At 41.2% G+C, this 27,314-nt stretch overlaps 1 protein-coding gene across 3 annotated transcripts; it reads right to left on the reverse strand.

The window, feature by feature from the left end:
• Positions 1 to 19,720: 19,720 nt before the first annotated feature.
• On the reverse strand, positions 19,721 to 27,314 carry mogs (mannosyl-oligosaccharide glucosidase). 3 transcript variants are annotated; one of them, XM_054604050.1, is made up of 5 exons: positions 27,027 to 27,181; positions 26,174 to 26,537; positions 25,016 to 25,239; positions 24,672 to 24,865; positions 19,721 to 23,515 (listed from the first exon to the last, which is right to left on the reverse strand). In XM_054604050.1, exons 2-5 carry the CDS (start codon positions 26,520 to 26,522, stop codon positions 21,745 to 21,747), a joined length of 2,538 nt encoding a protein of 845 aa, XP_054460025.1. In that variant the 5' UTR covers positions 26,523 to 26,537; positions 27,027 to 27,181; the 3' UTR covers positions 19,721 to 21,744. The 3 variants fall into 3 exon arrangements, with proteins under 3 accessions (XP_054460025.1, XP_054460023.1, XP_054460024.1); XM_054604048.1 differs by having other exon boundaries at positions 26,996 to 27,181; XM_054604049.1 differs by lacking the exon at positions 27,027 to 27,181 and adding an exon at positions 27,212 to 27,314 and having other exon boundaries at positions 19,722 to 23,515.

Here is a 27,314-nt window from a genome sequence, read left to right on the forward strand (position 1 = left end):
CTAAAACAACTGTTGCGGCCGAGAAAGCGAACCGCTAATGCTGAAGTAGCTACATTTTGCATACATTTCATGGAGCTCCCAAAGAGCGACGCTTGATTTTGATGGTTCATTTAGATGCAGAATACATACTGTAGTTGGCGTCGAGGCTGGTGTGCACATGCAAATCGCCGCCCTGCTTGACGGGAGGGTGCACTGTATGAGCTGAGCATGTTCAGCCCACTCGTTTTTATACTACTAGTCTTTATGTCCCAGCCCAGCCTCCTCTCACAGTCTCTGATTCCATCTTGGCAATGACAGACATGCATAAACACACACACAACAAACACACACACACACACACACACACACACACACACACACACACACACACACACACACACACACACACACACACACACACACACACACACACACACACACACACACACACACACACACACACACACACACACACACGTACTAATACACTTCACAAACACTCTCTCAATCGGCCTCACTTCTTTCTCCCTCAGTGAAAACACACATGCGCAGTGTCCTCAGACTTCGACACATTCTCTCTGCTTCTCTATGGGTGAGCCATCATTATCTAGAGAGAGTGCCAGTGTTTGGCCACAGTATGCCTCCTTCCCAGCGTTGAACTGAGCAGCCGAGACATAGGCTGCTGGTAGTGACACAGCTGTCACAGACATGCCTCATTACTGCTGTTGCAAATGTCAAAGCACTAAAGTAATCACTCACGGCTCTACTGGACACATGGTCATACGGTAATTTATTTTATGGGAAGAGGGGTTAACAGTTGTGTGTATAGAGTGATGTTTTTTTATAGATGAGTGGATTTTACACCTTTTTTTTTTTCAGATACTTTGCGAGATGGCGGTATGCTAATGTGACAGCAGGTTTCCATATATTTGCAACAAGTAATAGTTTTTTACCCACAAGCACAAACTTCCTTCAGAGTCATTACTGTCAATCCAGGATATACAGCATATGCACCCCAAGCTTATTTTCCGCAACAAATATTAACGTATTTGTGCTGGCCATTTCATTGTTAACAGGTCAACTGTTCAAACAACAAAGCGCTGAGAATATAGGTAAGATTGTTATCATCACTTATGACATAAATCATGACTGATTTGACTGATCATTCACTGTTCACAAGTGTAGTATTCTGCCACCAGCTGAATGGGTGAATGGTTAACATGTCATCCTTTTGTCATTACAAGCTGCTGTCACAGCCGTCCAAACCATCATGAGCCCCTGTTATATTATATACATGCCATGTTGTAGCGTTATTTATTTTAAGTGCTATTTGAAAATTCTAAAGAAAACGATCAGAAGAACTACCAAGGAAACCAAAACTGAGAACTTAGTGAGTTATTATTTAGCACACTTACCATGCCGAGCAATATGTCAAAGCTCAGAGGTCTATTTGTGCTCAGTTAAGATCTGGCATTCTGCCTTCGGCTGTAAAAACCGCATGCTTCCATTCGGTCCCCGAGGAGGACGGAGAGTGTCACCTGTGTTATTTCAATGAGGTTAAGAGTGAAATGCATTTTCTATTCTACTGTTGTCAACATGATTTTTGACGTTTTTTTTTTTTAAATGTCTGTTTTAACTGACAGATGAATGTAGATTACAGTTCACATTTAGATACAATTTTTGTTAAATGCCTACTCTCAACGTATTAAAACGACGTCTGTTTAATTTGTTAAATTTGTATCTGATTAAATTTGTTTGACACAAGTTTACAGTATCTTTCTCTATGATCTTTCTAGCCTCTGAGGGTAATGTAAGTAGCGAACCCATGTGGGCTGGGCACCTTTAGGTGTATGACACTTGAATAAAAGATATTCATTCCTTCGGTATAGAAGGAGGGGGACAAAAGCTAATCAGGTCTGTTTTGTTGTTAGAACATGAGCAGGTTGTCTTGATTGAAAATATTTGATTGCAATTTTCCTTTTTTTTTCTTTAAACCAAGAGAAAAAATTTAATGTCTGAAGATTTTGGAGGTGCCGGAAACAAACTGTGAACACATATTATCACTTTATCAAGTTGATAAATATAGCAAAATTGTTAGTAAAGGGTTGCTATATTAGACATCCAGCAGCAGAACGAGTAACAATAGCTTTAATGATGAATGTTAGTCCAATGTGCCAATAACTTATTTTAGCTCTGTTTTGGTCTCCACAAACTCTTGACTCAAAGCTAAATTAAGAGAAGGGATGAAAACAATTATTAAGAGGCAGTATTAATTTCTGGTATTATTGTGAGATCACGTTGAATGTTTCACTATGTTTACCAGCTAGTTACTATCTTTGCCTGCTGTTTGAGCAGCAGTGTGCTTTCAGAGCTTTTTAGCTGAAAACAGCTGCCTGCTGCATCCAAAAACTATGCTATGAGCCGCAAGAGTGAATCGAAACATTAAATGTGCGAGTTGCAGAGCTAAAACCATTAGCATAAAGATGCTTAAATGCTTCATAGAGATGAGTTGAGCTACAGAATCAGGACAAACGTCTCTTCGGGTTTGACACTACAAGTGTCCCCTTTCACATTACATTTTGTCATGAAAAATATTGATCATAGCATCTTAAAATGATATGTTATGTTACAAGATACCAAAGAGTGCCCTGTTCCTATACTAACCTGAAAAAACAAGCATCTGACACACTGGGATGTCAGACCAACAGGTTAAAAAGAAATGAACACATTGTTAAAAAGCTGTTTGTGAGGACTGAAAGATTACTGGATCCAGGTTACTGAAGGTTGCTACAGTACACACACTGGTACATCACAGTGCTGCCGCAGTATTGTAATCTGGATAGTTCCAAGGGCAGCTGCTATGAAGTCATTAACCTAGCTAGGGTATGCTCACCACTTTCCATTCATTTTAGATGCAGCGCATACTGCAAGTCCTTCGTGCTAGTTACCATAGAGATGACGTGCCCAGGACAAAAGTGGTGGACTGGACTCCTTGACCCTAGAGTTGACATGTAGTTCATGAAGGAGCAAGGAAAAACTTATTTTCTCAGTCTTGTGCTTGATCTCTTCTGATCAGTAACGCAAACGAAGAATTTGGAAGCCAGAATAATGGAAAGAATTAGGCACTTTAAAAATGTTTGCATAACGAGCTCCTTCTCCCCGCAATGGTTCTCTTCTTTTTAATCACCTGCACTCTCCAGACCACCTACACCCTTCTTCATGATCAGATACAGGACCAACGGGCTGATGTATGATCCGAGGAATTAATCTGCTAAGCCTGATTGCCATTACCGCCATGCGATTATGCACCTTGATTACTGAGCCCACCCCAAGGACCATGACGTGCCCTGGTGCACATTTTAAAGGTGCGCATAAAATTATGTGGTGATTACCCCACAATAGATCAATCCACGAGCGAATGAGACTGTGTGGCCATATAGACCGTCTCAAGTAGGACTGTGATTATTAATAGGTACTTGAGGTGACCTGATACCTGAGGCTTGAACCACTGTAGCTGCTTCTGATCCTTCATATAAGCAAATAAATTCCTTTTCATACATTCTGAACGTCATTATTGGATTATTGTTGTAGAGGTAGAATTGTTTGGAGTTCAAGCATGGATAAAAGGGATGTTGGGCTCTTCAGAGACGACTGGGGCTGCACTTGTCCCTCTTAAGATGGACTTCAGATATTTAATGGCAGCGCAGATGTGGGTGCGCTTGACGCTGAGGAGGACATGCTCCAGTTATCAGCCTATATAATAAAGATCTACTGGAGATCAGTATTTGCTTGTGTATGATGCAAAACATAAAAAATTAGATTATGCAGAAAAAAGCAAACCTTTGTGTGCCAATCAGAGGCAAAAGAGAGCTTACAAGTCATGCTCATGTAAGTACATATCATTCTGCAATGACACTTATCCTCAGAATTTGGGCCCATCTAATCCTTCACTGTCATTTTTTTTTATTTAATCCTGAGCCAAAGTACTCATTTGGTACAGCAGATAAATAGTCCCATTGACTTATCCAGAAGCAATCCTACATTAAGCGATTAATTGGATGAGACAATAAAGAAGTGAAAACACATCTGTTCATGCTTTTCTTGATTGTTACATATGCAGTCTGTTAGTCACACACACTAGCCTTGGATAAACCCCCACCAGTGCAACAGTCCTAATGTTAATATGTTTGCATTAGTAACATCCTGGCAAGGATTTAATGGACTTGATGTGCTACCATTCACAGCAGAGGTGCGCATTCTGAGAAATCATGGTTCTCAGTGGCGTTCATGTGCCCTCTCTGCACAATTACTTAATGGCTTCAGCAATTACGCATATCTACTGGAGTAAAAAAACATAAATGTCAGTCAGAAAAGAACTCATTTATGTCTTTAGTCTGCATGAAAGAGCGAGTTAGAAGGGTTTATGACATGGTTAAGATATTTAATAAAGACAATGCGGCTGAAACTGTACGCACATGATATATCAAGGACCATTTACAGTATGCAAATGTGAATTTGAGCTTTCAAATGCACAAATGCACAAATTTCATCACTGGCCAGAGATCAAGAACTCTTCAGTCTTCAAGTGTCTGGATAATGGTCGCTGTGACTGCACATCACTGCAATTCAAAAACCTCAACTATCCATCACTGGACAACGTTTGCCACTAAAACAACATGGATAAGGGAGCGCGTGTTGATGCCGATTGGGCCCTGCGCTATTGTAAGTGATGATGAGTGATGGACAGGAGAGGATGGGTACATGCTATTCACAGTGCTCCATGTGGCAGCTTGCATTTTCACACTGGTACAGTATGTTTGTCAGCTACAGACAACGCAGGCACTTATGCACTGCCGTGGGCAAGCAAAGTAGTGTTCTGCCAGCCGACTGCGTCATGGGAACATGCATGTCCTACGTACCACAGCGGAGTCCCTGGTTATATATGCCTGCATGGTTTACATTGACAGATTGTAGGATTTTGCCATCCTACTGAGATGCACAGACGAACACGCATCTTGAAATCCCATTTTAAGTATGGATACAAATGCCTTTTTTATAAGTCACATTTGCTTACTTTAAACATTACTTGTGCTGCGTTCAAGGTGTTTTTACTAGTCCAAGTGAAAATTCAATGCCATTTGGGTTTGTTCTTTATAGTGGCATACAAATTTTGTTGCTTTGAAAGAATGCACCACTATCACAAAAAGAAGCAATGGATTGCACCACTTTTTTATTCTAGAGAGGTTTCAAGGCACGAGACCATTAACTGCATTTTTCACAAGAGTAGACTTCAGTAGCACCATTCTGTGAGAGAGAGAAAAAAAACCATGATAATAGACCATAATCGCGATCAGCAATTGAGTGGAAATTAATATCCTTTTATTGCAAAAATGGATGAGTGAATGAACAAAGGAATGAATGAACTGAGAGCATCAGATCATCTCATTGACATGGCAAGAAAATGTCCTGTTTAACAAGTTTCCTGTAGAGATTACCACAGCGCCCATGGTGGTAATATCTACATGCAGAACATGAGTAAAGGGATCTTTGAAGTCGAAGTCAGAATCACAGTACTGAGTAATAGGGTATTCACTTTAATGTGTTTGAGTCAAAAGCCTTGTGAGTCACAGGGTAGAGTTGTGATGTCTAATGTTAGGGCTACTGTGTGGTGCCACAGGTGGACTGTTATAATGTATATTTTGGGAATAGATACACTCATCTGAATGCTTGGGTGGGGGGTCCAAATGCTCAATGAAACAGATTGTCATTTGATCACTCTAAACCATGCACAAAAAAACTTGCTGCTTCCAGAAAATGTTTATTTTGTTCATAAACTTTTCATAAAAATAACAACATCAATATTAATTTGAAGTATTGTAGAAACTGTGTATGTACAAAATCTTTACTTGAACAGTTAATATAACTTAAGGCGAGTTAAATTACTTTTTTTGCAGTACCCTGTTGGTGACAATTTCACCAAACTCTCAACATTGTTCTTTTTTTTTTTTTTTTTTTCTTTTTTTGCTAAAATGAACATTTCAGCATACAGTATCTCCAGCTAAAAATACCAGGAGTTAAAACCCTTTCATGGTAAAGTCCAAGGTAAAATCCACAGAAACTCGCAGCAATGTGTGCTACCTGATTACTCAAAAGCAATGTTTATATGATTTGCTAGTCATTTCTAGCTTGATTATACATACTTCTGTACATACTGTAAAATCCTTTTTGTTGAAAAGCCGTACCACAACTAGTGTACATACTGATCCCTTTTAAATCTAGATCAGCAGTTCAATGAAATAACTCTTATCATACCAACAATGGGATGAATTGCGAAAATTTTTCTGATATCAAATTGTAACATTTAAAATATTTTGTTACTAAACAATAGCCCTCGAAAACCAAGACATTATTAATGATTTAGAATACATTTCACCTTGATAATTGACGCTCAAATGTGATAAATGTAAAATATACAGTTAGCTATAAAAATACAAGGAAGTACAGTAATACAAATATATTTATTTCCCATTTATGATATATCTTTCACAATCGTCATAATCCAAACAAGTGTAATACAACACAAAGACCAATGACAAAAACACTGACAGTTAAATGATAAGAAGTTAAACAAACACTAAATTTGATCAAAGATGGACAGCATTATGGTCAAAGCCATAAATATGTTCTCCTACATTCATGTCAACAACCCTCAGTGAAGGAGTACCTTGACAGTGGTTGAAATTCCGCTTAAAGGAAAGAAAACACTGACATAAACATGCATTTTAAGAAACATAGTCCAAACCATTGCTCTAAGAATGCTAAAAGCAGAAAATAAGAATCTTAAATGGAGATATTAATAATCTGTAAGTGCAATCCATCTAGGCTCAGAGGCGATGGAGGTCGGAGCTGTCCAGATGAAGAGGTGCTGAACAGCAGTCATGCAGTGCCGCAGCAGAGAGGTTTGGCTTTACTGACAGAAACAGCAACAAGTCACCGTTGAGCTGTTTATCGACTTTTACAACCTATGCATCTTTGCATAAAGTCAGCAGCATCAGCAGCAGGCAATAAGGCCGAAGCAGACCTCTCTCTCTCTCTCTCTCTCTCCTCTTCTGCTCCTCAAAAAAAAAACATTTGCAAAACCTCTTGTGCCAGGCATTGGCTTGTCAGTGGAACCAACTCAGACATCAACTCGTAGTTATATAGCTGGCTTATCTTCCAAGACGGAAAGATCCTAATATTGTATGTGTGGACACACAGCCTTGTCTTCAAATTCCCTCCGGAAGAGTGAAAGTCCATGCGCTGGTGCTCACCTGTGGCTTTATTTCCATTTTCTCCTTCTGTTTCAGGTGTACGCGTCCGTGCCGTTTCCTCTCGTCGCTCCGGGCGAACCGTTTGCCGCAGACGTCGCAGGAAAACGGCTTCTCCCCGGTGTGAGTCCTGGTGTGGGTGGTCAGGTGATCGCTACGGCTGAAACTGCGCAAACAGATGCGGCACTGGAAAGGTTTGTGGCCCGTGTGGATGCGGATGTGCCGGTTGAGCTCATCCGAGCGAGAGAAGCGCCGGTCGCAGCTCTCCATGGGGCAGGTGAAGGGTTTCTCTTTGGCGGGGCCGTGAGAGGCGGCGGGGCTCTTCCTGGCCCTGGGGGGCTTCGTCGCACGGGGGGTGTAACTTTGGGCGAAGGAATCTGGCAACAAGGAAGAATACAGGATGGAGTCTATGGTGCTCGGTAAAGCTGGTGATGTGTATAAGGAATCACACTGGTTAGACGGCTGTGGAGGCTCGGGGAAGGGTTTCAGGTTAGAGGAGAGGCCCATCGGAGGAGGTGGGAGGTAGTTATTGTACAGGGGGCTGGAGTAGCTCTGAGAACAGGTGTCAGAGAAACACGGCTCCTGTTTGATACCTCCCTCCACTTTAAACTCCATCTCCGGGTTGGGACAGATTGGGGGAAATGTGTCCAAAAGTTCCTTAACATCCATCTGCTGGTCAGGGGGGAAATCACTTGACATCGGGAAGGTTTCAGTCTGGAAACTGGTCTCCAAACAGCCAGACTTACTAAATGTCCCCCACTCGTAGCAGCTGCTTTCAAACTCATTCTTGACAACGACAGGGAAAGAAGCGGCCTCAGACTTTGGTTCATCCTTCTTCTGGTTTGGAGCTCGGGAGGAGCCGAAGCTCAGCGTGGAGGTGGACGGGTCTAGAGCCTGGCTGCCGGCCTGCTCATCAGCATACCTCGTCTGGTCCGGGGGGAGTACAGTGGGGGTGTAGGTCCGGAGCAGGTGTAGGGTTGCCTCTTCACGCCGGGGTCTCCAAAATTGCCATTGCTGCTGTCCATCGGCGCGGGGGATGGATAAGTTCCCCGACTGTGCTGCACTTCTGAAAGTGGCATCGTGGAGATGCCCACGATCTCGGTGATCATATTGAGGAGTGTTTCGGTGCTGCACGGCGCTCCCTGAGATGCCTCCACATAGAAACTGCCGGAGTAGGCGAGCGAGGAGGGGGTGTAGGTGTCTTTTGGGCACTCGCAGGGGTTAAACGCAAATTCCGAGTTGGAAGCTTCGGTTTTGAGGGTTGCTGGGGTTCCTTCTGTTGGATCAGCAAGAGAGAGAAAACTTTGTCATCGCGATTGTTTTATATTTGAGAATCAATGCAAAAAAAAAAAAATGTAACGAGGATGACAAATCAGTGTTACGTAAACATTCATGCGTTTTTTTTTTTTGGCACAGGGATGCCTTAATATACACGACTGCACGGGGAAGAGTTCTCTATCTCCTGCGGTTGCTCATATTCGACATATTAACAAAATGTTTCATGCATGCACATTTTTATCGACTGTGCAAAAGATTGCGAACTCACCGTGGCCAAACTGGGCAGGTACCCCCCGCTCTGCATCGACGTACACCTCCTGGTTATCTTTCCGTGCGCTGGTGTCCATGCCCATGGAAGAACTGTTGCAATTCTCAAACTGAGGGTAAAAAGAATCTTTCGCATTCAAATCCATATTGTTCAACATACTGATTGCACTTAGAAGTCCGTCTCTCCCAGGGTAAAAAGGTAAAAGGGGAAAATGTAAAAACAAAATTATGCAGACGAATGTTTTCTTTCAACCCCCCCTTTTGATGGTTTTCAACAAATGATCCAAAGCAGTCTGTGTCAAAAGGTGTAAAAAAAAAAAGCAATTAAAGGTATTCCTTCTCGTCTCTGCTCCTCGGTAGGTATTTGCTTGCTGTGGATTTCACATCAGCGACTTCCCTTCTCTCTCCTTATATACACTTTGGCAGCTCCCTTCGGCCCTCCTCCCCATTCATCAGCTCCAGTGAGAGGATTCCCCGCTGCGTGTAAACTTCATGCCCATACATGGAAAGAGGATGTGACGGAGTCCCCCCCCCCCCCTCCTCTAATCCTCCCTCCTCCCATACCGGAGAGATGGAGTCTGACGTTGCAACAAGTGGCGGCCAGTGTTGGGTGGTAAAAACGTTGTAATGATTGTATTTCTTTTTCCACAGAAACGATTTATCATTTCAATTAAAAAAAAAGTATTAAACTAAAGCCGGTCTCGTTGGTGTTGGTATCACCGTTCACCTCCCCCAGATTATCACGCTGGAGGAGAAATATCTCAAACGGCGTAGGTACCTCCACCATCCGCCGGTTTAGGTTTTGACCGTCTTCTCATGGTGTGACCAATACTGAACATGTGACAGATCAGGGAGTCTTAAGTACAGTGTTGGAATACGAATAAAGAAATCAGAATCAAAATATATTTCAGGTTTAAGGTGGAAACTAAAACTTTCTCATTTTTTATTATAGGCTATATCTTGAAGGATTTAATAATCAGCATATCAGTCAAATACACACTCAGTTCTAAAGACAGCAACGTATTTGCAACAAGTTTGTGCCACAATATGTTTAACTACTTATTTATAATCCTTAACTTAGAAAATGTTATATAATATTACACTAAGTATTATAAACACAGAGCTATAGTCATTCTATCACACATTTAAGAGAGATATTGAGGCCTATAGTTGTTGCATTAAATTACACTGGTCATATGAAATCATCAGCTACAATAGTTTGTTGTTGTTGTTGTTGTTGTTGTTGTTGTTGTTCCTTGAAGGACTGTGTGTAGTGAAGGAAATACTAGCGGCCGATGTCAAGTTCGAGCTCAAAATCAGCAAATTAAAGAAACACGTAGCACATGTTGAAATAACTGTAATTCAATTCAATTCAATTCAGTTTATTTTGTATAGCCCAGAATCACAAATTACAAATTTGCCTCAGAGGGCTTTACAATCTGTACACATGCGACATCCTCTGTCCTTCCCTCACATCGGCACAGGAAAAACTCCCCTAACAGAAGTAATAGCAGAAGTAAAATAGGTTTATGTTTTGCCTGATATCTGCCTGATATCGCCTGATATCTTTGTAGACCTGACAGCCGGCGTTGTTGATCTGTGCGATTCAAGGACTTGTGACAGCTATGTCAAGCTATTGTAAATTAACGAATTGTAATAAAGTAAGACAAAAGACTACTAAAAAACAACAATAAAAGGAAAAGGAATTAAACAATTGAGGGCAAAACTCTGAGGATTGGAACAAATAATAAGATATTCTGCTAAATCAGAGTCTGTCAGGTTGTCTTTGAAGTAAAAACGAATTACTTCGTTTTGATGACAAATACAAGACCAACCTGCAGTCTAGTTACTAATCTCTCTTCAGACACTTCCCCCTCTGTCCGTCTCTCTCTGGGCTAGACTGCATGGCCTACATGTTCAACTCTTCCTGGCAGTCCACCGCTTTGATTTACTTTCACAAATTCAACCCCTTCTCTTGTGGTTGCTGGAAATTGTGGTCGCTTACACCATCAGTACGAATAACTGCAAAGCCCAGTCTAAACGAACCCTTGGCCTTTAAAAGCATTGAAGGGAGTCGATAACACCCCTGAGGTGTTCAGTGGTTGAACCCAACTGTTCACATGACATTTCAACCCCCAAAGCATTTTTTTCTGTTTCGCATCTGTTGCCGGGTGCACTCCGTGGTCACACTTCCTATTACAGAAAGTCGATACTCTTTCATAGGACGTGGTGGTCTGCAGCAGACCTCTGCTCTTGCACCGGTTAGAGGTTCAGAACCATGGATAGCGACGCTGCTGCCGCATTCAGCCATGTAATCACAGATGAACCTGCAGCACACAAACACTTTTCTTTCACTGTACTCTCACTGGTTCCTGTGGTTCTGCATTCATAGGCACAGCGTTCTTTTGCATAAACCCCCCCCCCAAACAGACTATGGGAAATTCTAAGTCACTACTTACACAATTATTTTGCATTCGTCCAATCTTATTAACAATATGCAAGGGCATTACACAGTCAAGGAGTAGTTTTACTAAAGTAACATTTGGAATGCAGGACTTATACTTGTGATTGTGTTATTTTTAGTGTGGTATTGGTACTTTGATTTGAGTAAATGATCAGAATACTTTATTGTATACTGTTGTAATAGTAAGACATTTTCAAGAGTGCACATGGCTGTACACAAGCAAGAATGTATTGGTAAATAGACCAAAGCTATAGACAATCACTACCTTCACACCAGGACAGACAGCATTACCAATAATCACCGATATCTTTTAAAATTGTACTGAAAGGGCTCCTCTGAGCTCAGAGTTCACATTTGAATAGTATCTTAGGGAGATTTTTTGTGGACAGTATTAATTGAGGATAGGAAAGCTTGTGGGCTTTATTGAATAAAATATATTAAGACTGCTGCAACACAAAGGAAAAGAGACTATTAGACATAATACAGAGCCCGCTTATATTAGACTACTCAAATGTAATGTAATCTCCTTCCATACTAAAGGAGCAGTGGAAAATGTATCAAAGGAACTCTGAGTCGCTGCCCTGTCATCTTTTTAAGGTAGTGTATGATAATAGCATATAAGCTCTTTCATGGCAGCAGTGACATTCTCCTGAACAAATCGTTTTCACCTCAGATGTGCACTCTAATTCTAGGCCCAGAGATGTTTAGCTTTGAGGAACTGCCTCCAAGTAATCCAGAGTCTATTAAAACCAATCTGATCACACAGAGTTCAGATCACGGGATGCTGTTATGATAACTGCAGTGTGGCTAACCTCTCCCCTCCATCAAATGCCACAGCACAGGGACTAAGTAATGGATTTATGTAATGTTAGCACTTACTGACATTATAGCGCAGGGGTAACTCCATACCTGTCAAAGTTAAAAGAAAGCCTTTGTTTTATTCTTTTGCATCTGAGCACTGGGAGACAAAATGCTCCTGATTCTTGGGGATGAATGTGGAGCCATACAAAGTTGCTTCCATGTTAAAGCAAGGATATTGACTTCAAAAGAAGTTCAAAGTACTGGGTAAGGAAAGAAGATGAAAAATGTCTTTAATAAAAAGGATATTTGTGCACTTCTACTGAATGGATCATTTCAGCAAAGCACAAGTGGAATGCTTTAATGTGGTCCTGACCTAAATAGGCTCAACTTGCAATGTGTGTCTTTCTAATGTAGCCAATGTATTAATTTATCTGTCTAAATAAGGTAACAAATTAAATCTATATATTGAGCTATACATAACTCATGCACATATGGCACCACTATGAATTTATGCATTTTAATCAATGTTTATTTTTCGCATATTCAACAAGACCAAACTTTACCTGAAATCATTGTGCAGCTACGCTTTCAGCTAAATGCTAATGTTAGCATGCTAAAATGTTTACAATGACAATGCTAACATGCTGGTATAATGTTTAAACCATGTTCACCATCACAGTTTAATGTTTTAGCATGCAACCATTTGCAAAATCAACACTCACAAAGAGTGCACCTGAGTGCTGGTGGGAATTAGTTTGGCATAAACCAAAGAATTGGACAGGTTGAAATGTTGACCTAATATAGAGGTCAGAGGATCACCTGTGATTACAGATTATCCTGAGGGGGCTTGAATGTGAGTAACACATTTCATGATTTTGTTTTTTACTCCAAACCACAAATGTCAACCTCATGGGGCATTAGAATAAAAGTCAGAGGATCGATCGTCTGGGAAGGTCTGTATGAAAGATTGTGCTTATCCATCCAGCAGATGTTGCGAAATTTAACAAGTTAAGTGAAAACTATGACCTGCTGGTGGCGCTACAGGAAAAGTCAGAAGCTCACCAAGTCATTATGCTTCCTCTTCTGGGGATCATGAATAAAATTTCATGGCAATCCATCCAACAGTTGTTGAAAAGTTTCAGGATGGACCAAAGTGATGGAACGACAGACAGACATTGCCATCCCTGGAGCAACTCTAGCAGCATGCCTAAAAAGGTTTCTGTAGAGCAAAATCACAGCTCCAATTACATATAATAAAGCCCTTTGATTTTCAAAGCACAGTAGTTTATTCTTTACATGCTTAGACTTATCCATGTCCTGACAATTGCAGACTTACTCTGACTTGCATTTAAACTGTCAAACAGAACACATTTCAGTTTGATTTTATTACTCCAGCTGATTTGATTGTGTGCTCGATACCAAATATTACTTTCATATCAGCAGTGGATGTTTTGTGCCCCAGGGAGAGGTAAATACTTTTCTTTATACTGCATATGTAACCTCATGGCCGTGTTATTTTCAGGTTCACTCCTGGACAGGGTGTGGGAGTTTTGCTTGCAGGTGGGTGCCTGATAGAGTTGAAGAGGCAGTGAGGACTGACTGCCCTCTGAGATCACCGCCTGCAAGATGCAGGATAGATGGGACTGTAATGTCTGTTCTATATTTTCTTATTTTGACTTTTGTTATTATTCTTCAGCATTCATTATGTTTTAATAGGTACATTGGAAAGAAAGCTGCTATGCTATCAACACTAAGCTAATCTGTAAACTGTATATGGTACTTAACTGTATTGAGGTTTTCTGAAACATTATCGCAAACAACATATTAAAAAAAGCATTACCTTTAACAAGATAATCCTACTTCTACATGCATCACATAAAGATGATAAACATCTAAGGACAAATCTATTAGCTATGGCATATTGTTGATGTTGTTTTGCAAAACTGTGCAGCAGTCTAGCTATTTACAAAAACTAAAAGCACATGAATGGATTGTATTACATCTGATTTGGGTTCTGTCCATGTTAGAGTTTAGACTTTCAACTCCCCAAGAGCATGAAAAGCACATTATAATTCTGGTTTAACCAAATCAGATGTGGAGTGGAGGACTTTTACCCACTATTGAAAACCAGTGATCTATGGAACTGCAATAGGAATTCTGAATTTAGTGTACAGTTCCACTGTTTTCTATTTTCTGAGATCTTTTAAACCATGACTAGCTTTTGTCTCAACACTGCAATAATTGAAGTGTCAGCTGACTCTGTTATTGCATCCACATTACTACTCAACAGCATTAAAAAAAATAATAATTTTGTTCTTATAATCTCATTAGAAAAAATGTATATATCTCACTTGATGTACCGTAGCTCCTCAAAGTCTCAATGCCTTGGCATTTTGTCAACCAACTATGCAACCCACACTGTTTGAGAGTAAATAATAGCAGAACCTTATCCATACCAGGAAATCCACTGAGATGCAGAGGCTGCCATTTGCTGTTTTAAAAAAAAAAAAAAAAGCATTTCAAACCAACGGTTATCTGGAGAGTTTACACAGGAAACACGATTGATCTCCAGGACAAAAAGAACAAAATACGGTAGGCCTTAGCTTTGCCTGTTTCCATATAGTAATTAAATGCATATAGAACATACAGTACATGCATTCACAGCCTCAAGTGCTGTCTTTTAATTTCGACTAATGCCAAAGTTTGTGGATGCAAAGCAGATGTTTTTGGAGCAATCCTTAGAAAGCCAGGGTTGCACAAGAGCTGGAGAAATCCATCTGCCTCCCCCAAATCACATTCTGACATGTCTCACAGTCAAATCTCCCCCCAAGGCGCTAGATGAGGGAACATCTTCAATCTAAACCTGGATACAATAGGGCCTGTAAGACACCGCAAAAATGGATTGGGAGTGCTAAAACCACAGAAACCTCTGCCGGAAACACGACTTTCTATAAATACAAGATACTCGCCTCAGCTGCCAAGTTCGTTATTTTCTCTCCCTCTCTCTCTCCCTCTGTCATGTTGGGCTCTGCATAGTTATATATACTACATCATCATTCAAACACTGGGCAATTCAAAGAAAAATAGCACAAATAAAGAAAAATAAAAGCAACGGAAGCGTGGTTCTTCTTTTGAAGGAACATCTCTCTCCTGCTCTTCCTCTGAGAGTGGGAGTGGGTTAGGGAAGCCCGGTACCAGGCCCCGATGCTGCTGTTGCTGCTGCTGGTGTGGCAGGTTTCCCGTGTGATCCAAAAATACTTTCGCACTCGCCCACTTCGGTCCCCAGCCGCCTGTACTCTTTGGTTCTACAACAGGGATGGCTGAGAATCATATTCAGCTCTCCAATCGTGATTGCGGAATGCCCCGGTGTTTCTTTAACCATGCCCCCAGACTCCTCCACACACATTGCACCCGCATGGCTCCCACCTTGCCCTCTTCTCTGCTGGATCCATGCTTGCAGCACTCTGACAGTCAAATTCTTGGGCCTGATCCAGCTACTGTACCTGCTGTTACCTAACTGCTTGGACATTTTTTTTAAGAGAAATCCGTGAAATAGAATTGTGAATTTTCAAATATTAACTGTTTGATTAAAACCAAAAAATGCTTTCACTCCCAGATAACTGATTTCAACCTGTGATGCTAGTTATATACGTCTTTTTTCTTGTTGTTGTTTTGTTTATTGCTGTTATAATGTCATCTCTCTGCCTTTTTTACATTGTTATTTCTTTTATTGTTTCTGTCTTTACCATGCAAATGCCTTTGAGTACCTTTTAAAGCGCTATACAAATAAAATAAAAATGTATTATTTTAACTGATAGTATGTTGTAACAGTAGATAACGTGCCAAAATGCAAATATCTCACTTATGTGCAGATGCATCACAATCACCTTAGAGTGAAGCACAATAACGTCCACTACACAAAATCGTTATCATTCAAGATAGGACTAATTATAAGATAAGAGAAGATAATCCTTTATTAGTCCCGCAGCGGGGAAATTTGCAGGATTACAGCAGCATAGGGTAAAGTGCACACAAGAGACATAGTAAAAGAAAGACAAGATAAAAAAAAAAAAAAAATGAATAAAAAACAAGTATTATAAATAAGCAATAAAAAACAGTAAAATCCACAATAATTGAAATATTATATGTACAGATTATTATGTTCTTTTGACCAACTAAAGTTAATATCTACATATTCTAGTCTCTGACTCATCTGCACCCACACCTATCTATTCTATTTGTTGCTCTTTCCCCCTATCCATTGACACCACAACATGCATGAAAAGATAATCAGCGTCTATAATTAAAAAGCATTGCTTCCATCACTGCTTTATCGATGCACGTACAGTCATTGAGGGGACATGCAGTGCAAACAGATTCAAACAAATAGCTAACAGCAGACATGTGAGGAAACAGATGAAGAATGTTAAGAGCTTGCAGCTAACAAAAGTAACTATGGAAACGGCCAGCTCTACATTGCACTAGCTTCCACAGCTCTCTCCAGAAATAAAAACTGTTGGGCTAAGAGCGAATCAGGTAAAGACAAAAGATCCCGGGTGAACCTATTTATAGTGGGCCTTACATAACATACATAGACCTATGTTGGCTGAGGCAAGTTTGGTGCTCAACAGCAGGCTTCTGGGGGGCAAAGGCAGGGTACAGAGAGCCGGAGATGCTGAATCCTGGAGGGTATTTTATAGAAAGACACAAAGTATAAACAGCAATTAGGCCAGTGTGGATGATGATGCTGATGGCAACTGAATTAAATAGAGGAATGACGGCTTGCTGTTTTGATGTCAGGGAGAACAAACTGTTACACCGTCCTGGGAGGGCAGTGATGTCAACGCTGGAGTTCCACAAACGATATTAACATGCAGTTGCCAAATGAAAATTGACACACTTAGCAATTCATAGCCATAAGGCTTGAGGGATACACAAAGACAGAAAATGGATAAATGCATACGTCACAAGGAGCAGAAGTTCATAGTTTGTTCAAAGGCCTTGTTTATTTGTATGGGAGGCAAAAAAGTTGTGTCAAAGGAGAACACACACACACACACACACACACACACACACACACACACACACACACACACACACACACACACACACACACACACACACACACACACACACACACACACACACATTATACTATGGCCTCGGGACAAAACATCTGACATCTCCAGTGAGATTATATGAATATATAAGCCCACATACTCACAGAAAACCTGTGTGAGCCACTCTAATGTAGCAGCAGTGATCATCTAGAAATACAGCCTGCCACCATATCTTAAATCCAAATTGAGCCATTAGCATAATTATCCACTTACACTGCTTTAATTCCAAGTAGCTCTCCATTGTAAGTAAAATGATAGCTAAGCTGTATTCAAAAAGCCTCTTTTCCACTCATAAATTCCTTATTAATTAGCTCCCTCTAGCACAAGTTCCCAGTAATTACATTCAATACAGCAGTCAATGCTACAGGGGGGTATATTCACTAACTATTAGACAACTTTATAATTACTCTGCATATGTATAATGATTTGAATCATAAAAATATCCTACTTCAACACAGAGCAGTGGCCATTTGGACACTGCATTCTCTCCATGTTCACTGCATTCTCTAGAAAATTCATTGGTAGTAGATAATCACCAAATATTCACTATATCGAAGCTCTGATAAGGTTGGGATGATATGTAAATGAATACTCCCTGACTCATCTGTTTATTATGCAGTCACATTAGTTAGCTCTGATGCTGTTTGGCTATTATCCCATCTCACTGTGAAAAAAGGGTCTTGGGTGAGGGGGATGGATTGCGCAGTGAGTGCTTTAGTCACACAGATTGTCCGCACTCTTCAAAGAAATAAATGCATTTTCGACTGTAGTTTCATTGAGGGGATGTGGAATCCATTTCCTCTGAGAGAAACAGCGAAAGGCAGAGGACATGGCTCATCTGTGTCCAAATCCCTTGATACCGTGCTTTGCGTTAACAGGTCAAAGGGTCAAATGATGAGCTTGTGTCTCCCACGACTGAGCCCGAAAGCAACCATTGAACATTGATACATCATACACCAGTTTTTAACACTAAACTCACAACGGTTAAGCCAAGTGAACGTATCACAATGTTGAAAAATTGCTAAAAGATGTTTTTTTAAACCTTTTCCAAGATGCACACAGGTACGGTGTATCTATCGTGAATCCTGAAAAGAAATACTGTGGCTTCTAATAAATGAAGTGAAGCTACCGATCGTTGGCTTCACAGCCTATCTGCTGTTCTGCTCACTGATAGAGGTACTATTTTTATCTTTGAAACCTTAATGCACCATGCTAAGCCATCGACTATACAACTGCACATGTAACCCATTCAAAGGATTCATAAAAGTCTAGAGGTTGGAACCCAGTGGTCATGTACACAGACAGAGAGAGCGTATCAGTCTCTACGTTTCATATTTGGTGTCAAAGTATTAATAAGAACGTTGCCACCGTATGCCCCGGTGTGTGAATGTACGCCAGCACATGTCAAGGAGTGAAAAGAATTTGCCATCTAGATACTCTCCAGGCCTTTTGATTTTAGCTAATTAAGCACCTAGCCCTCCCAGCAACTGCGCTCCATGGAAACCATGTAAAAAAGCAGATTGACGTCAGCTAGAGGCCTTCGGATGTGCCATCTGACAAAAGAAAGAGGACAGGGCTGCTTTACTTAAGGTCACAGCATGCTGAAGCAACCGCCTGCTTTGACTGACAGGGGTGCGGACATCCTTACTGAACAGTTAAGGAATAATTGACTTGCCAGCTCAATGAAATATCCTGTAATGTCAATACTTTACATTACATGCAAAACGGGGAGAGTTTATGTCAATAGATGGAACTGGAGGCAGGTAACAATGTTGGCTACTTGGTGATACTGCAGACCAATCAATGAAATTACTGCTGTTATAGCGGTTTATTGGGTATGAAGATAACACACCTTGGCTCTCCACTGTAGTGTTAAATGTTCATTGAATATTAGAAGTCTTAAATCTTAAGCTTAATGGCATTTTTTGGTAATATGCACAGAAAGGCAATTTTTGTCTAGAAGTGCATATTACTAGAGGATTTAAAAAAATTATGGAAAAATTGGCTGCAATGGGATTTCATTTACCGGCAATAGGAGCAACATTATTAATCCAAGATTATACTTAGTATCCAAGATATAAAATGTAAACACATTAAAAGCCTACCAATGTTGACTGATAACAATTATCACACATGTATGTACTGTAACATTGAGCAACCTATTGTATTAATACATTTCATTTTTAATTTTACTCATATGTAGTTCACTACCTATTTTCTTAGTGAATTAGTTGTAATATTATATTTAAAACGAGTTCTAGTCACAGACGTTATATATTAAGTTAATTAAGGACAAGGATTAATTTATTGTGTTTGCAAAGAAGGATTTCATTGACATTTTTATACACAGGAACTCACGAGTAGAGATAGAATAATCACCAATTATCAGAGCCCCGGGTGAAGGTGTGTGAGGGTCTGAGCTGTAACAACCAAGATCAAGTTATAAAGTTAGACATGTCAGGCAGACGGTCAATTTTTGGTCTATTGCATTTCAAGCAGAGATTGTCGCTATAGGCTTAGATCCAATAAATAATTTGCTTACAGCTATGGAGGTAACGCAACAAACGTTACCAAAAAAAGTACAGTATGACAAAAGGAAATTATTTAAACCGTTTATTGTTTTGAACAAAACAAACCAATGTCACAGTCAATGTTGTATTCCCTGCCAGTCAAACCACAGGCTGTGTACAAAACATGGCTGCTTTTAAGAATCATTTTACAAATGTTGAGCAACACTGTGTCGAACCTTTTTTTTTTTTTTTTTTTTTTTAAGATGTGAGCAAACAATTACATATCAAAATGACCAATCATTAAGACAAAGAACTGAGAACATACGATTAAAAGAGTGATGGCATAATAGAAAATAATGACCCTCATTCATTTTCCATGATTGATGACTTGTGAGTGAATCTAATAAGAGTTTCTTCATAAACAGCATCACACATATAGTGTGTAAGCATGAACCCTGCTCAGAGAGGTGGACCTGCTGTTTCCTGCATATTAAAGAGCCGTCTTGATTTTCCATATTAAAAAGTTGCCATGTGAAGCAATGGAGTTGCATGTGAGATATGACTTCATTAAAAAAAAAGGACATTTTCAACCTTTGGCTCCACCTCCCCAAACGAGGTGTATAGTGTGCAGTTGTTACTGATGTTCTTCATATCTCGTTGAATCCGCAAAACATGTTGGTATACGGAAGAACTACAGAGCTACTCTCAGCTTTTATAGCCGTGGGGGTGCAATGCCACTCAAAACTTCTTGGTCTCCTCGCTTCTGTTACCTTTCCAACAGGGAAAAAACATGAGTGCAGAGGATGTTATGGAAGAGGACTATTTACAGTGTACATTTTATTTTTTGTACGATTTTACACTGTTTTAACTGATTCCGATATTCAGGCGTTATCAGCTAAGTGAGGCAGTTCCAGGCTGCAGCTGTAGCGAGGAGGATTAAGGTCGCCAGGGATCCACCAGAATCCGAGCTGCCGAGAGCAAACACCGACTGGTGGTGCCTTTGCTCAAATTGCCCTCCGATGCCAACAGAAACGGAATCATTCTGCTGTAATGAATGTCAGCGTGGGCAGTTTTTGTTGGATGCTGTCGCCGACGACAACTCAGAGAGAGCGAGCCGCGTGTGCTTTACTATGCATGAAAGTTTCCCTCCTCACTCAGACAGAGGTGTGCTGGAGACCTTCTTCAGAATTTAATGGTAGAAGGAGTGAGAGCCGCCAAGAGCTGCTGCATCGGGCAGCTGCCCACGGACAGCCGGCCAGGCAGAGAGACAGTCGGGGGGGAAAACAGATTGAAGAGCCGGTATATTTTCACATCTAACTCTGTGAATAAAGGATTTATTTTTGAACAAATCCAAGTTGCTGATTGTTGGACAGTGGAAAGACCAACAAAAAAAAAATGTTGGGTGAGTTTTGTTTTGTTTCAGTCTAGTTTAAATAAAGATTATTTTACGATGAGTTAACAAGGCAATCAAGCTTGTCTTGAATTCAGAAAGTGTACGGGTGTATTTTTGGGTTTAGGTGTAATCAGATTTTCTTCATTGACGTTTGTGAGTTTATTCTGTTAATTCATGAGTCCTAGCGAAAACTTCGGCACGAACTGGAGAATTTATTTAAGTGGACTACTTTTACCATTAGCCCTGATTGGATGTCCACATAACAAGGTGGCTAATTTCCTTTTAAGTGTTTTCTAAATGCATCTTAGGAAACACTTAATTGCAAGTATATAAATCAAGCACTTCTCATACAGTAAAGACAAGGTAGCTGCACTTACACTTAGAAGTACCGGTAGTTAGAAATTGCCTTTCAGAGGATACCTGTTTGAAACCTGTTATTTTAATATTGGTGAAGTGTGGAAATGTGATTATTAATGCCTATTTTTCAGCTGGATGTTATAACTAGTTTATCAAGTTTCATCAACCAGACAAGACCTATTATATTTACACCTGATCATGATGTTTCAATCACATCGAGAGAAATGAAGGCCAATATCTTAGAAAACATGACATGAAGCCGACAGTATCAGTACTGTTCGGCCATCATTAACACTGTCAGGGCTGACCAGCCAGTGAAGGGGTGGCTTCCTTGGCCCCTACCAGTGCTGTCGTTGTACTGTTCCCAGATATACCCTGTTTCCACATACTGTCTGTAAACATTATTGATGATGTTAGTCCTGAGTTCCTCATAAAGAGCAGCTGCCTTCTCTTGGTACGGCCCTTCCATGTTGCTGTAATGGTGCAGGGCTCTGACTGCCAAGTAGTTGATGTTAATCCATATCGGTCCCCTCCAGTAGGGGGCATCGTGTTCCGTGTTTCGCTTCATGTACAGAGGGTCGGATTTGGAAATTGAACGCAGGCCGTAGGGTGTCCACAGCTTATTGGAGTCTCTCATGTCACGGAAGATATGTTCTAGTTTGGGTGAATCCGGCGTAAGAATGTGCAGTAGGAAAGGAAACAAGCTGACGTAACCCAAAGCATTAACGTACTGCAGCTTGGGGGCCCGGCGGAAGGAGCGCACGAGGCGTGCCACAGGGAACTGATGACGAGGTTGTCCGGGAGGCACGTACACCTTCTCCTGCTGCAAGGACACATTCTGGGTGTGGTTGCCAAAGTCACTGAAAGCACGAAGTTGATCGGACCAGTGGAGCTCATTCAGTAGGTTGTTGTCACGGAGCACCTGGTGGGTGAGCTCATAGTCCTGATGGGGCTCGTCCAGGAGCCGAGCTATACTTGCCATGATGCCTGAGGACAGGGCCATCCAGCAGTGTAAATCTACATGGCGCTCATCTGCTGACGGATGTGAGGCCCGAGGGTAGTCATCCAGCCCAGAAGTCAAGGTCTTGGGATTGAGGAAAAGGTTGGTGTCCTTGTCGCGACCACGCCAGCGGTAGGAGTTTGGTAGAGGCCCCGTCTGAGTGGTGTTGTACCATTCGAACCAGGTTTTCAGTCTGGGGAACAGCCGTCGAAGGAAAGGCAAGGTCGGACGAGATGCCAGACTCTCTGGATTTGACGAGAACTGTTCGATGAGTTCCTGAAGAGCTAAGAAAAGTGTAGGTGGGTTGGCATTCTCGTTACGCTGAACTACAAACTCAGCTGGGACTTTACTGCGAGCCTCGTCTCCCAGGATCTGCTCGCGGGGGATCCAGCCCTCGATATTCATGAGGTCTATCCAGTGGGCAATAGCCTCCCTTGTCACCTGGGGATCCCACTTGCTCAGCAGCAGCTGGTGAAAGCCCTCGTCCCAAAGGAATCCCCTCGGAAAGAAAGAGCGCGATGGTACGGCAGTGAATAAAGCTCCTTCCGGGTACAGGAGCGGGTACTCATTGTAGGCTGACTGTACCACGGACTGGCCGTAGAAGTAGCCCATTCCACCCAACATGTTGCTGAGCGCTGCCTTGCCAAACTTAATATGTGCCTGGCTAAAACCTTTGCTTTCAAGGCCAAAGGTCTTCTCGAACTTCGAGTCAAACTCAGCTTTCCTCCTCTCCAGTTCCTGAGTCATGATGGAGCCCACAAGTTGGTTTGGACGGCTGTGGAAGCTCCCGGACTCAAACAGAACTTCGATCTGGAACGGCATCTGGACGGTCACCTGGTGAACCACAAAGTCACTCTCTTTCCGTGTTTCGGCGGGTTTCTGTTGGTTTTGGTGGTGGGGGGGCTTGTAGGTGTCTACAGCTATGTAATGCCTTTTCTCACCAGAAGGAGGGCTGTAGATAAACCTACGGTTCAGACTCTGCTTCACAATGTCAGTCAGCTTCTCCAAGCCAGGAGAGACAGTCTGAAGATAGTTGTAGCTGGAAGGAAAAATAAACCATTGTTATTTTTATTGAGTTTATTTATTGCGTTTTAAAATGACATGAAATCAAAGCCATCACATAATCTTTAAAGTTGTCTATAATCAGTCACTGACAAACTGGTGATCTAAACTGCACTAGCTATGTTAGTGAAGCCGAAGCACACTGTGTCTTAACTGTGTCTGAGTCCTGAGGGTCTCATATAGTACTGGTGATTTCTACAAATTAATAATCAATTATAATTCAAACAATTCTTATCACTTCTATCAGTGCATACTGTACCTTTTTATTTTGCTATGCTGGTCTTCTCTGGCCCTCATGAAAGTGTGAAATATTGGTGCTCCCTGTGGGTGTTGCTAGCAAATTATACTGAAATGACGGTTCTTTCTGAAGGTGGAAAAACTCCTTCACTAATTAAACCACTATTGTGTCTTTTTCACAAAAAGCTAGAGTACTTAAGGAAAGGATCTGCTTCTCTTTGGCTTTGCAGACGGTGTATTTAATATATATCCTGCTATGATGTATATCAGCATGTTCAAAAACCAAATTCCTCCAGTGTGTTTTTAGATTGACAAATTCATGAAAGGATACTGAAAATCCTGCTTTTGCTGCCACCTAGCGGTTGGATCTATTTATTTATTTTACCACTGTAGTTTGTAGGGTCACGCGACATGATATTACTACAGAGTAGGATCGAAAGACTGATACTCCAACAGACTCGCAGATTTCAGGGTGATTCAAAAAGTGCTATTTTATATGTAATAATTGGTGACTCATCACACAGAAAATCATCACATGCATTTTTTTATGCATCTTTTCCTCATATGCAGCTTAAATGTCCACTGTTCAGCTCTGCTATATGACAATGTTTTCTCACCTTTGTATGAAGATATATTTAAATATGGCTTTTCCTACACTCACGGATTGATAATTGAACTATTTGGATCAGCATTGCAAAACAGAAAAATATTCTGTTAAAGAAAACAAGTAATTGTTTGAGGCGATACCCAATTGTCAATTTTTTGCGCTGCATATTTATAACTCTGAGCAGTGGCAGTCATTCTATGGTATGCTTCCTCCAGCTGCCCTCTCCATGATCACTCTCTTTTGAAACTGCTGCTGACTTAACCGCTCACTCCTGTATTTATGCACTTACCTTGCATATTTGGCACTGGATAATTCTCCAGTAACTGGCTTTCGGAAGGAGATCTTAAAGTTTCCAAGCTCCTCTGAGAAACCGGTGATGGAGGCGAGGCGGTTTCTATCCTCAACGTGAGCCTCCAGTGAGCCCTGGTCGTCTGCTGCTGCGTAAAACATCAGGGAGATGACTGGCGCTTGAGGGGCCGAGCTCTGGTGGGTAAAGACAAAAGGACCACAATTATCAAAACTTACAATAGACATAAAAAATAACAACAAAAAAATGTGAATGTAAACAAATTAATACTTGGGTGACATTTGGGAAAAGCTGCTCATAAGGCTGAACAAACAGTCAGCACTCACATGCTGTTTGGCAGTGACCCTCCAGGTCCAGTCTCCTCCGTTACCTCCACCCATCCTCTTGACAAACTCTGTCGTTAGTGTGAAATCGTTGTCTCGTATTTCCTGGACGCCAAAGGTGATCCCATCATGCATCATCCAGCCATAGCCTCGCAAACGATCCCCTTGCTCACAAGTGTGCCTGAGGTTTACATCCATGTCGGCAAACTGACGCATCCACATCATTCCTGGGGAGGCATAACCATGAAAGTAGAATTATTTTGTTGTATTGTACACCAGAAAGGATGCACAAATATATAATTTGGAAAACAACAACTAGTCAACAGTTTCACGTAAAAAGGTAAGTCACAAAACTCACTGGCTGCATGCAGTAAGTTACCGGCCAACTGAGTTTTGAGAACAGATGTGCTTAAGTAAGTACTGGTACTCAATATTGGTAGATGGAGACCACTTTATGCTGTCAACTAATAAACAATATTGGTCTTCCAACTTGGCTGGTAAACAGTCCTAGGAACTGATGCCAAAATTTACTTGAATTTGTCAAGTGCCTGGGCTTGCTTCCCACCATTTCCCCGATCTAGTGCAATTAAACATTCGAGATTTGATAAGTGCTACAAAGCAAATATTTTGTGAGAGCAAACAATTTAATTATAAAAGGTAAATACACCCTAAAACTGACTGCAGTATTCCAATGATTTCAGACATGATTCAACTGTGGTTTTGACATTAAAGACGCTATCAACATATTAATCTGAGTGCTCCTTTACTTGCTTTGTCATCATAGCCAACAAGTCTGGAATATGGATACATTTTCATATCTGATCTTTACATATTTAATGAAAGTTATTTTGGTTTGGATTTTCCCTTTAACTCTTCCACCACAAATTAGGAGCCGATTACTTAAAACAATGTTTATTAAATGTACCTGGTTTCAATTTCTTTTTTAATATGTGAATTCCCTCTGCTTGATTTTTAGTTACTTTTCATTTGTGTCTCCTTTTTTGTTCGTCTGTTACTATGTGTTTTCTATCTGCTGCGGCCTGTCGTGGCCAGGTAGCCCTTGGAAAAAAAGATTCTTAATCTTGATGGGATTCTACTGTTCAATTTAATTGAACATAAGTCACAAAGCTTCAGCTTGACACTAAACATGTGTGAGCCTACCTGTCACAATCGACCTGGGACTCCTGGTTTTCATGCCAAAGTAGACCTGAGGCCTGTATGAGCCCCAGAACCTCTCGGCGGAGACTTTGGCACTGCTGCTATTGGCATCCAGGACAGGAGGCGATGGATGTAGAGTCACCACCCGTTTCGCCAGGCTCGATCTCATATGGAGGGCGTAGAAGAACCAGACCAGGCTGAATATGCAAAGGCCAATGGAGATGTTGATGAAGACTTTGCCAAGGTCAACTTTCTTTTTCTTCTCTTTTCGGTGAAATGCAGGGGGCTTCTCGTCTTTCCACAGAAGGGGAGCAGCTTCACCGGTCACCACCCTCTTCCTCTGCCTGCCCATCCTGCCCTTCTGAAGCTGGAGACAAGAGGGGGGGGATAATTGATTTAACAGTCTAATTTTGGGTGGAGCAGTGTCAATGAAGACTGAAAGGGGTCTGGAAGTCTGATTCAAGCAGTGCTTTCTTATGCACTTATCAGCCAAACATCTGATTTGTGCTTTTGCCCTATATGAATAAATAATACTCTAGAAATGAGTGACTTGCCCTCCTTGTGTGCAGGCTTGTTGCACTTGTACACTAGCTACATAATCTGGCCGTAGTTATAATAACATCCTAGACCGTGCTCATCATTCCTGCTGTAACGTTACGTTCACGTCATCTCACACTACAAACAAAGCGGTGAAGCTAACTGTCAGCTTCACCCTGCAAGGTGTGTGACGGTAAAACACGTGCAAGTACAGCGCTTTGTAGTTAAACTCTCCTTCTATGAAAAGTGTCTCACATTTAAATAACGTTAAGCATTAATCACAGACACCTGTTTTAACCAGAACTCATCCAGTCGGTACCTCTCCGCCCCGGTAACGCGACGTCGCCTGCAGGTTGCAGCTACACGTCAGTGGTGCTACCGTTCGCTTTTAGCGAAACCGGCCCGCTGTGGCGATATATTGTTGCTTTAATTGCTTAGCAACTAGGAAATACGGCCCCAATTGGCACTTTTAGCTTAATGTTCATTGAGTAAATGGATACAAACCTGTCAAAGTAACAGAGTCTCAGCTGCTCATTATACGTTGCTAGCTTATTATTAAGCCACTTCCTGGTTGACTATTTTTTTCCTACGACGTCGACGTCATGAC

Source organism: Anoplopoma fimbria, chromosome 9 (genome assembly GCF_027596085.1).
Source record: "Anoplopoma fimbria isolate UVic2021 breed Golden Eagle Sablefish chromosome 9, Afim_UVic_2022, whole genome shotgun sequence".
Lineage (NCBI taxonomy): Eukaryota > Metazoa > Chordata > Actinopteri > Perciformes > Anoplopomatidae > Anoplopoma > Anoplopoma fimbria.

Excerpts from the sequence above, each read along its gene's own strand:
- mogs (XM_054604050.1), bottom strand. The coding sequence starts at position 26,522 with ATGGGCAGGCAGAGGAAGAGGGTGGTGACCGGTGAAGCTGCTCCCCTT. Across the intron at positions 25,240-26,173 it reads TCCCAGGTCGATTGTGACAG|GAATGATGTGGATGCGTCAG; the intron begins GTAGGCTCACAC and ends ATGCCTCCCCAG. Across the intron at positions 23,516-24,671 it reads TCCAGTGCCAAATATGCAAG|CTACAACTATCTTCAGACTG; the intron begins GTAAGTGCATAA and ends TTTTCCTTCCAG.